The 11,275-nt window shown below is 40.2% G+C and overlaps 1 protein-coding gene across 5 annotated transcripts in view; it reads right to left on the bottom strand.

Moving 5' to 3' along the window:
* Window positions 1–11,275, bottom strand: part of abca12 (ATP-binding cassette, sub-family A (ABC1), member 12) — a 78,465-nt gene that overhangs the window by 65,689 nt on the left and 1,501 nt on the right. For all 5 annotated transcript variants that reach the window (XM_030111441.1, XM_030111443.1, XM_030111442.1 and 2 more), the window contains exons 2-18: window positions 10,735–10,812; window positions 10,512–10,605; window positions 7,466–7,604; window positions 6,052–6,173; window positions 5,748–5,815; window positions 5,095–5,265; window positions 4,754–4,947; window positions 4,259–4,377; window positions 4,017–4,117; window positions 3,325–3,471; window positions 2,025–2,191; window positions 1,720–1,853; window positions 1,249–1,379; window positions 829–993; window positions 542–750; window positions 315–448; window positions 5–116 (exon numbers count right to left, since the gene is read on the bottom strand). In XM_030111441.1, coding sequence (XP_029967301.1) covers window positions 5–116; window positions 315–448; window positions 542–750; window positions 829–993; window positions 1,249–1,379; window positions 1,720–1,853; window positions 2,025–2,191; window positions 3,325–3,471; window positions 4,017–4,117; window positions 4,259–4,377; window positions 4,754–4,947; window positions 5,095–5,265; window positions 5,748–5,815; window positions 6,052–6,173; window positions 7,466–7,604; window positions 10,512–10,605; window positions 10,735–10,800 — 2,273 coding nt within the window. In that variant the 5' untranslated portion in view covers window positions 10,801–10,812. The remainder of the gene's footprint in view (window positions 1–4; window positions 117–314; window positions 449–541; window positions 751–828; window positions 994–1,248; window positions 1,380–1,719; window positions 1,854–2,024; window positions 2,192–3,324; window positions 3,472–4,016; window positions 4,118–4,258; window positions 4,378–4,753; window positions 4,948–5,094; window positions 5,266–5,747; window positions 5,816–6,051; window positions 6,174–7,465; window positions 7,605–10,511; window positions 10,606–10,734; window positions 10,813–11,275) is intronic.

Genomic DNA, 11,275 nt, shown 5'->3' with positions numbered 1-11,275 from the left:
TTACTTCACCAGGACACCTGGGCTCTGTGCCATTAGTGCCTGAGTCACTGCTTGAACAAAGACTGGCCATCTGAAACCGGTATCGCAGTGAATGGTGAGATTGGCACTGGCAGAGCCTGAAAGATGAAGCAGAAACTGTTCACACAAAGCACGTTCAAAGCAATTAGTTCTTATTATAAAATCAAAAGCAATAGGCTTCATCAGTGGGGGCATAGAGTTTATTTAGACTCATATTAGTAGCAAATGTCTGTAAAGAATGTGCATAACCTCATTAATTTTAAATAGTTTGGGAGAAGAGAAGAGACTGAGCTTACAGTTTGCTGGCTCAGTTGTGACTTCAGGCCTGTAGTTCAAAATCCAGTAAGCCATATGGAAATAGTCCTTTACCTCAGGCCACAGATGACTCCTCTCAATATTTTCTCCAAGATTTACCAAAAAGAGGGAGACGCTACAGGAAAAATAAAAGCCAAGTAATTAGAAAACAGAACACGAGGGGAGAGATGGAAATGTGCAAATATTTGAGTAGTATAACTTTTAACACCTCTTCTGAAGGGTTTCACCAATGTCATGAGTGTTATTTTCAGGCATCCAGTTCATCCAGTATTCCTCATCCAGTCTTTCAGGAAGTTGGTACAAAATGTTCCCAAACCGCATGCTGCTGTTATACAACTGATGCCACTCGGAGAGGATCATGGGAAGTGGAACAGTGAAGTTTGCTTCACCTTTCAAAGTGCTGTACAACTCCACTACCTGGAAAGTATAAAAGAAAGAAAAATTAAAGAAAAGCTGAGATTTTTATTTGACATTTGACGCAGTCCAGTTACTAACTTGTGTAAGCAGAGGTTTCCAGTCCATCAACAGGACTTGTTCCAGTCTGGAGCTGTTTTGGCAGATCATTGCTCGCCACACTTCAATCTCAACCGTCTCAGTGGGGAGGAGCCACTCGAAGAGACCCAAAACCTCTTTGCATGTCACAGACTCTGATGACATTCCCTGGAGAAGAAAGTTAAATAACAATGCCACATAAGTGTTTGATCTCTTTATCAATGTACATCAGCAAACAGCCTGACGTCACCACGCACTGAATGTGGTCGTCACATCTTTAGATCAGCAGCAATGCAACACGTGGCAGACAGGAAAACCTTGACTACTAATTACAGTGTCTGTCTGTACAAGTTTTTATCAAATGTATTGTGTTTAAAAATTTATTTTTATTCAAATCAAGCTGAAAAACAAACAATATATTACCTTCACAATTGCTTTCATCACACTGTCCAGAACCCGGTCAAACCAAATGCTTGAGTCAGACTGATTCGTCAGCAGCATATCAACGGTCTGCTGCAGATTGTTAGCATCGGCCAGGAAACTGCTCAAGAGTTCTGCAAAACAACGTATAGACAACATAGCAAATCAATAATCTTTCCAGAGATGATGTTGCTTTGAAGAAATCAGCAAAACCTTCAACGTGGAAACACCTTCAGGCTTTTTGCCTTTCAATAGTTTGTCATTCCTCTGTCCCCTGAGAACGGGCGTGAACCTTTTCCATTCACGTGTCGGATACAAAGTGTACAGTGTGTATTTTGTGTTAACAATAGTGGCGAAGGGAGTGCGTGGTATCAAGTGTAAGATCTGCACCCGACAGTGAACACAAGCTGACCAATAAATACACAAACGCTTTGATTTCACATGTGTTGGTTTAGTATGTTTTATGTGACTCACCTTCAACAGTGTTTAACGCCAACGTCACTGACTTCATGGACTGAAAGCCACTCCTCAGGATGCTTTGCACAACCACATCCACTTCTGGCAAAGCATTTACCAAGTTGAGCACAATGTGACCGACGTTCAAAAACCTGCCAGATCATTCATCATTACGGTGGTGACAAAACTTCAGGGAAATGTTCTAAATAGTGTGCCAATGAACACTGTTTTATGACGCATGCAATAGGAAATTTAAAACCCTATAGGTTTATTAATGTTGTAGCAATAGAAGATCTACTTTAGAGCATCTAAAATGAACTTACAGCTCTTCCTCAATATTTTCTGGCTGTGCGTCTGTGCTGCGCCGGGTCCTCGTGATGGTGGAGCCTTCTGGTTCTCCAGGAGACAAATCTTTGATGAGACTGTAGACCAGCCCTTTGGCAAAAGACACGTCGTGTGGGGCAACATGGCGACTCCATGCCAGCAGAGCCTGGGAACGACATAGGCGCATCGAGAGAAAAAAGGAAGATGAAGTTAGAGGTGCTGAAGCAGAATAAGTAACAATAATCTGCTACTGTGGATTTCAGCACTCCAACTTTTCTTTTTTGCACAGTATTGAGTCCAATTTGGAAGATTTTAGTTAATGTTGTATTCATTTTAAATTTTTATTTTGACTGCTTGCTACTGGGTATGCAAATGGTGTACTACTCACAATAAATGGCTTTTAAGAGACACTGTTAATCTTGAAACCTTCTAATACTGCAACGAGTTTCATATAACTCTTTTTTCTCAGAAAGCTTAACATGACAAGAGAAGATTACCATCACTGCTTCTCGCAGATTTTCTAGAGGAATTCAACTTGTAACCTTCTCCGAAAGTTTTCCCAACATTATCCTGACCATAGCATCAAATTCTACACAACCCAGCATCATGACAAGCAAATTTTTACTTAATATATTCACACTAAAGCACTGTTATTGTAAAAAAAAAAAAAAAATGCTCCCAGTGTTTCTCAGTTTGCATTAACTCTAAATCTGTTTTGGTGAGGTGAGCTAACGGGAGCATCATTCCTATATGTGAAATGCTGGAGGTACGCAAGCGAATTATAACCAATGTTATGATAAGGATTTACATGTAATGAAGAGGGAGTGCCAAGCTAAAAAATACTAACACTATAAAGTGTGCCATCAGTATAAACACACATTGACTCAACAAGAGGCAGAGTGACATTTACACAGACTTTACATGGTTATACTGTATGTGCACATTTGTTAGATTACTGCCTGATGTATGCTGACTGTTGGAGTGAGCATACAAAGTACAACTGTGTAAGTGAAGACTCTTTCATTAGAAAAACACGAAAGTTGCCATGATAGTACTAATTGGACACTCTCAAGGTGTCTGCTCCCCAGATGCACTCTGGGAGTTTCGAATGTAATGATTAGTGGGGTTGGCTGTTGAGAACGTGTATTAGAATCGATGGTGGAGAAGCACAAATGAGCAACAGGAGACAGAGAAAAACACAGAACCCGAGACGTCACAACAAACTTGGAGTGGCTGACTCATTTGTCATGTTTGTCATTATCTCTGTTGACGCTGATAACATTCCTGTCTCAGACATACCTTCTTTGCCACCTTGTCAGGGCTGACCATACTCAGAAGCATGTCCACGGTGCCTGTTCTGCACGCTGCCGTGAGCCATATCGGGTTACTGCTGTTTTCACATAAATAAGACTGCACCATGGCTTTGTCCAATGTCAGGGGAATAGCCTATTAAAAAAAAAAAAAAAAAAAAAAAAAAAACTTGATGATGGTATTTATCCAGGTCATTTGGTCAATCTGTGTATTCAACACATTCCACAGTCAAAAATGAGAATATTCCTAGAGAATACTGGTTTTATCTTATGAAACAGGCTGTGTTAAAATGTCATCAAACAATCTTTACATGTTCTCGGACACAGTGTTTCCATACATTTAAACCCAGCCAGACAACCTGTAGTCCTTGATTTGTAAAACATGCTAAGCTACACAAGTGATCTTTATGGTAGACTCCAGATAAAAGTGTCATATCAGTCCTGTTGCTCTGGTAATAAAATTGAATAATCATTTTTCATTTCATTTATTTGTTTTTATTGTTTGATAACAGTCCAACTTTTCCATTTGGTTTCACAACTGAAAGTGAGAATGCGAAAGCAGTTGAACCAGTTTGACAATCTGCTGAACAAGGAACCGCACTGCAGCAAAAAGTGAGCATGAAAAGACAAATGTGTGACATTTGTACGTGTAGAAATAATCCAAAACAAAGGAAATGGTACCTTGTCCAGGGGTATCTCAATGCCCTGCAGAACTTGCTGCAGGATTTCACTCAGTGTGTCGTTGTTCAGAGTCACAACATCTCCAAGGGTGATGGAAACAGCTAAGCAGGAAGAGTTCACATGATCAGATGTTGGCACAGAACTTGACTGACGTGATTTTTTGATGTGGTGTCTGCTTGTGTTGAGTCATATTCGTCAAGCGTTTTTGGGTGTCACAGCATACGTGCATTAAACCCTTGTACCTCTGCCAGGCCAGTGCTGAACATAGCGGATGAGGTTGATGCCTGCGGCGAGCAGCGGATGAGCCATCGAGAGCGGGGCGGCAGCTTGAGGGAAATTCTTCTCAATGACTCGCAGTGCACTATAGATATAAAGAGAAACAACCCTGAAATGCTGAAAACATCACAACTGGAAGTAAATACTTGACAAAGCAAAAGAGTAAACAAACATTTAGCTTTATCTGGTATTCAATGTGGGAAACTTCACTTTGTTATGGTGACACATTGTCTCAATAGCCAATTCTTATTTAACATTTTGAGTTACATTTTGCCTATGTATTTTGTTTTTATTGTTTTTACAGGAATAATTCAAAAATCTCCAGCCTTTTTGTTTATTCGGCAGCAAGAATCACTAAATCTTCCACATTTTGCTGAAGCTCATTCACAGGTACTGTTCCATTCTAACCCTCCACTTTTAGGGCCCTGCACTGTCTTATTCAGTCAATCAAAGTAAAATACCTCTGGATGTGCGTGAGAAGGGCGTCAGTGCTGCTCAGCAGGTCTGCCTCTGAACCAGAGGAGAACATCTGGGGAAAGGCGAGGAGGCTCTCCCACAACACACTCTCATTCTGCAGCTGACTGAACAGCATTACTGCCACCCCAGCCGCCGACAACATCTCATCCGGTTCTGTCAGCACCTGGTCCGTCAGGACCTAACGGGCAGGGACAAACGTCTGAGTCTCCGGAACATTTCTGGCAGCACTGATTCAAATGTAGATTTACAAGAGCTACACATAACGCAACAAGCCGACGCTTCCTGCATGACCCCAGGTATTGCAGCAGCAAACACACAAGCCGACCTGGTTGAGCGTGTAGAGAGACACTTCGAACAGGGTGTCGTTGGTCGTGCAGAACTGAACCGCGGCGTCGGTGAGGACATCGGGTGAGGTTGTGTTGATCCTGGGCAGAACCAGAGTGCAGACGGCTCTCTTCAGCAGGTTCACCGTGTCCTGCACGTACGCCAAGGACTCCTGTGACAAACACAACACATTCAGGTTTTTTTTTGTGATTCAGTCATTAAGTGGAGAGTTATTTAAAAAAAAACATAATATGAAATCATGCTGTGGTCTGATTTACACCCATTTTAGAATTCAAACTGAAACTCCGCTTTCTACAGGCAGTCAGCATTTTTTTATGCTACATTTGAAATACCTGTTAAAATAAGTAAATATCCCTGTTGAAAGATTTAGTGAGAAAAAAACTGATCTTCATCAAGTCATAAAAAAGCAATAATTTTCAAACCACAAAGTAACCAAAACATCACAATTCTTTCGCCGAGACAAGCTGAATAAATTATTGGATTAACACTGTTCCATATGCATACCAGGAAAAATATAACAATCTATAACAGTGTCTCTGGAAACATTTTCAACATTTGCTTTGTCTTCCGTTGAATGATGGCTCAAAGAAATTAAGTTTTTGTTCCTACTTTCTCATCTCAACTAATACTCACATAATTTATCCCAACAGTGGTGTTTCTGTTGTTAGAAGTTTCGTTAGCCCTTCCTTGGTTAGGTGATCCTACAACACAACAACAAATTGTTAAAAACTGGCAAGGTATAGCAAAAGTTGATAAATGAGTAAAAAGGGTGACATTTCAAAAAAGTACAGTGATAGAAGAAGAAAAGACCGTCACATAATTATCCCTCTTTGCGAATAAAGAATAGAGACGGGTAGAAGGGGGTGAGGATTTTTCACTGAAAATAAGTGCTGTTAAATTTTACAGACTGACGAGTTCATGAAGAAAGATTACATACCCAAAATATTTTCCAAGAGCCTGATGAGCTCTTCAGTATCGCGTCTGGCCTCAACAGGGTAAGCCAGCTTCAGAAAGTCTCCCTCTTGCATCAGATTCACCAGTGGTGAGTTTTTCTGTGACCTGTCAAACAGATCCAACATATCCGAAGAAATGATACACATCATCATACAGATTATCTCTCTTCAAAGTCCCCCCCGCCAAAAAAAAAAAATGTGAGAAGAGGTTCAAGAAGCGAATTAAAGTATGCAGGGGGGGCAGAGTTCAGGAAATTGTGGAGCCCATTTATTAGCTACTATACAACAGTTACTGGGATAACAAACTGGGATGATTTATAGTTTTTTAAAACATGGTAATCATTTGAACAACAGGTTTTTGATTTGTTTTTCTTTTTGGTGTATGTGTGCTTTTTTTCTTGCAATTCTTTGAAAAGTGTCTTGTTCATACTGATGTTACAGCTGTGGACTGTGATTTGGGAGTGGAGTGATTTTGTATTATAATGATTTTTTTTAATTATATGTGTATGTATACTAAAGCAAATTCATTAAAATGTTTAAGAAAAAGTAATAAAATAAAAATGTAAAAACTTAGAAAATGAAACAGTGTAGTAGAGAATGTGGATCTGTGGATACAAAACAGCTTTATTTACTCTGAGAATGCCCTGAATTTGCTTCATACTGTTTATCACTGTGTCTAATGTTCAATTTCCCTTGAAAATGGAGACTCTGAGCTGTGAACAGGCTGTTACACTGAGGCGGGGGAGTGACGCAAAGCTGCTGCAGGCACTTTCAGTGGCCAGCGAACAAAAACAATCAACCAAAAATGCTTAAAACCAGTGCCACATAAAGAAAAAGAACAGACAAACAGGTTTTTCAACCTGTAACCACCATCTCTCTCTCAAGAAACAACTGTTGACAATACAAAAGCTGTGCTATTTTAAGCCATTCCCACCACATCATCGTGTGCATTTGACACTTGAACCAAGTGAACAAACCAGTCACTTTTAAAAGCAAGAAAAAGCTCCTTTTAGACAGATTACAAAACTCTAAATGTTGATAGAGCTGAAAGAGCATCAAAAGAATGATTCATCATCTCCAACCTTTCGTGTACCTAATGATTAGACACCTGGGATGGCCACCTCCCTCCCTCCCTCCCTCCCTCCTCCCACAGAAGGGCGGGTGTTGCGATATTACCATGATCACAGTGACGAAGCACCTTATGTGATGCTGCTGTGCTGAGGTGTTTCCCTCTTATGTGACCAAATGATCTTCATGGACATCTCGCTTTTAATCATATGGCACAAAGGCCAGTGCGGACAAACAGTGCAAGATGTGGAACTTTACGGCAAAGACGCAAAACTTTTCCTGTTGTAAAGATATGGTCATCTTCAAAACGAACATTGCTCTAAACGGTACCTTGCATTCCCTGATGACCTTGATATCGTTTGGTCCGCCAGGCGAGATTTATTATGGCAACTGCTGTCCGTGTTGCACATGAGAGTCTGCAGGAACGGGAAAAAGCCCGCACTCGGGAGATTACGGGGTCCCACATAGCCTGGAAGAGACATTATAAAGACTTAATGCGGCATAGATGTGTGAAAACATTAGTTACATTACACAGTAAATAACTGAAAACGACTTCAGGTAAAGTAGAGCTCGCTCACTTTAGCTTTCTTTTGAAAACTGACAGCGTATAATTTTTTTTAAAAAAGGTAGTGAAGTTATTGCTTTGGTTTTTGAGTTATTAGACAAGAATGTTAGTGAAAGGATAAAAGAGGATTTTTTTCTGAGAACAGCAGGAACATGTTTAACCACAGGACCAGAAGTCTGAGCAAAGTTTCCATTCAGCTGTACCGCTGTCTGCGTGTAACATGTGTCATCTTTTGTCAGTAAGCAAGCTCCTCTCCATTGTTTTTATTCCCAACAAAAGAAACAGGCATTAGCAGTATGTAGATCCAGTTGCAGTTAAGCAGCAGAGACCAGACAGTACGGAACAGCTCATCTCCGGTATTCACCCGGGTTTGAATACTTTGCTCTGGCTCATTACAGCCTCGCAGGCAACCTCTGACTATGACCGGCGTGCTGTTATGAAACCTGGAGTCTTCAAAAGAAAGCTGAAATCACGTCTTTGACAAATAAAAAAAAATGCATGAACATGACAGCAAAGAGTGAGAAAATGATTAGAGGGCCATTTTAATGAAACTTACTGTGTCACTTCAAAATTAAATTCCTTCTTTTCCAATAAAAATGTGCATTTTTTTTTTTTTAAGAAATGCACAGAAGTTTCTCCTAAAATTCAAATCACTTTCATTTAGGACGAGCACTCTGTCAAAGTGGTAAAATTATGTTGTTTTGGAAACCCAACGTCACACAGCAAATTTTACAAAATATTTCTGTGGTTGTCGTCACTTAAGGATAAAACACTGACCACAATCTCCTGAAAAAATGTGACTAGAAACATCTACCAGTAGACTGTATGAAGGTTATAGCTCCTATAACTGCTTGCCTGTGTTGCCTGTATCCTGCCTCCCAGCTGTGAAAGCGGTCTCAACATCCAGTGATTCATCATAAAACCTGAAGACACATCTACAGGTATGAAACACACCTGAACTCACAGTGAAGCTAAAGCGTTGTTAGCCTGCTAATCTGTCAGTAACCTGCTGCTGAGAACCACAGCCTCACCAGGCTGAACTCAGAAGAATCTGATGGAGGCAGTAATATCTTCAGCCTGTATGGAGGATTTATTGGAGACTGCATGTTCCCTTCTGTCACTGAGGAATGAATCAACTCTGAACTCTTGAAAAAAATACTTTGCATGGCCGACCTGAACACAAAGCACTGCTCCTCACTGCAGCAGCACAGCTACACAGCAGACTGAGTATATAACATAAATGTGTGTTAACAGTGTCAGTACGGCTCCTGGTGCTGCTGGACTGCAGAACTACTGGAGGAACACAGTCTGAACTAGTTTTTATTTTTCCTGGTGAAGTAATCTAAAAGTAACTAAAAGTAATCTGGTACGTTACTTTTTAATTGAAGTAATTAGAGTAAGTTACTGATTACATTTTTTGGCAAGTAACTTGTAATTGTACCGGACTACAATTTAAAAGTAACCCTCCCAACTCTGCCTGTATAGCTGCAAAATACGTCTGTAGATAATATTTCACACCTTTAAATGTATTTAATAGACACAGCTGGATAAAATATGTCTAAAACAATCTTCCATCTCATCCCTACTCAGTTAATAATTCATTTGGAAATTGCCTCTCAGGCCCCAAAGAATAGATACAGATCCTGCATGTGGTCCACAGGCCGCTAGTTTCCCAAAACTGTGTTAAAAGTATTTGTAAACTGATTAACGCAGGAAAAATGTCATCATTGTCACTTCCTGTAACCATTTCAATCTATTTTTGTCCCTTTTGTTTCATATCCAGGGATCAGCGGAGAGCATCTTCACAAACTAACCGGAGATACAAAAGACAACGGGATTCTAGGCCATTTGCTGGTTATTTGTTCTCACTACACACTCAAGGTGGGCTTTTTGTTGCCTATCTTGGGTGTGGCCAAATAGAACTTTTCCGAGCAGCTCTCGGTGAGGAAGGAGGGGTCCTTTTGTTTTGAATCAGCCGTTTTTATATTTGAGCACACTGGGATTATTACATTACAAACAGTTCCTTGTGTGCGCAGAATATGATCCCTCAAAAAAGACTAAACAAACAAAAGAGCGAGGGTTAGCTGGTTATGTGAACATATATAGGCGGCTCTCCACCTCGATGAACGAGGAAGAAGACCTCTGTCATACTGGGAAAGGTATACGATCCATGATATATAGAATAAGGGTGGGGAGGGTTACCAAAACAAAAACACTGCGAACTGTGAATGTTAAAGTGTTGATGCTTGTCAAAGGGTCGTTTTCTTCACCAAACGGCCAGTTGGAGATTCATCCAAATCCCAAACCATCAAATGAGGGTGGTGGCAGAGAAGAAAAACATGTCTGCACCTTCACCATCATCAGCCGGCCGAGATGACTGATGACATCCCAGTCAAGAGGGTTTCTAAAGGCTTTTCTGCCACAATGAGAACTCTTAAGAAAGGCACAACACTGAAGGACTCTTGCTGTTTGAAGTGAAATCACCTCCTATTTACTCGGCTTGTGAAACTGGAATGTCACCAAGTGTGTAACTATTGACTTTTACGAGACCAAGCAAAAGCCGTGCCAGTCCAAGACAAATCAGCGTTATCGAGATGCAAACTTTGGAAATCAGACTTTTTCTGTAGTTCCCGAGACAGTTTCAGTGACAAAGCTTAATGGAACGTTGGCTTTATTAAAAACTATGAAAACATCCAGCCTATTGAAGGGATATAAATAGTTTGTATTTTAAAAATGTTATCCTCAGTAGTGTTGTATTGAAATGACAAACAGATAGAATGATCTTTGGGTTATTTTTAAAACAACACTTACATGTGTCTCTCAAGATGGGAGGGAACTGGTTGCGCGTCACAGCGACGATGATGAAGATAATCAATGGCCAGATGATCAGAGTGAGTGACCACACCTACAACACAAGTGAATGAGTGTGTGGCAAATCCATTTGTGCAGCTGATGAAAATCTCTGCGGAAAAAAATGCTCTGTTGGTTTGCAGAGCTTGTTCTCCACAGATTAGGATTAGTAAAAACCACTGACCGGCTGCCTGATGATTCCCAGTGCATTCTTCCAGAGGAGAAGCCTCAGCTGTCCGAAGAAGGCCATGAGTGGAGGAGGCTGGAATGAAGACGGAAGAAGAAAATCACACTGATCCATCTATTTCACCGAACTAATTGAAATACATTTCATTTGCAGTACATGTCGCAACAGTCGATTTACATCAACCATGAAAAAAACTTCAATCTGAATCTTGTTTTATTCGAAACTTGGAGCAGTGAACAAAGTCCTCACATGATCTCACACCAACTGCCAAGGATTGATCAGCGTAACTGATCAATTCCAATTACGGTATGAGTGCTTCAAAACTGTCTTATATCCAAGTTTTATTAGATACTACTAATTTATAGATTACAACCGTAAAACATGGGAAAGTCTTGGGAAAGATGCTAGTAAACAGAATTTCTTTAACAGTTCAAATAAAAAAAAATCCACATTGTCAAACTGCATTAAAAGTTTTAACATAAAAATCATTTTTCACACTCTAGCTTACAACTTGAAGTTTAAACTTTTGTATCTTACT

Source organism: Salarias fasciatus, chromosome 16, assembly GCF_902148845.1.
Source record: "Salarias fasciatus chromosome 16, fSalaFa1.1, whole genome shotgun sequence".
NCBI lineage: Eukaryota > Metazoa > Chordata > Actinopteri > Blenniiformes > Blenniidae > Salarias > Salarias fasciatus.
This window is presented reverse-complemented; position numbering and strand designations above follow the sequence as displayed.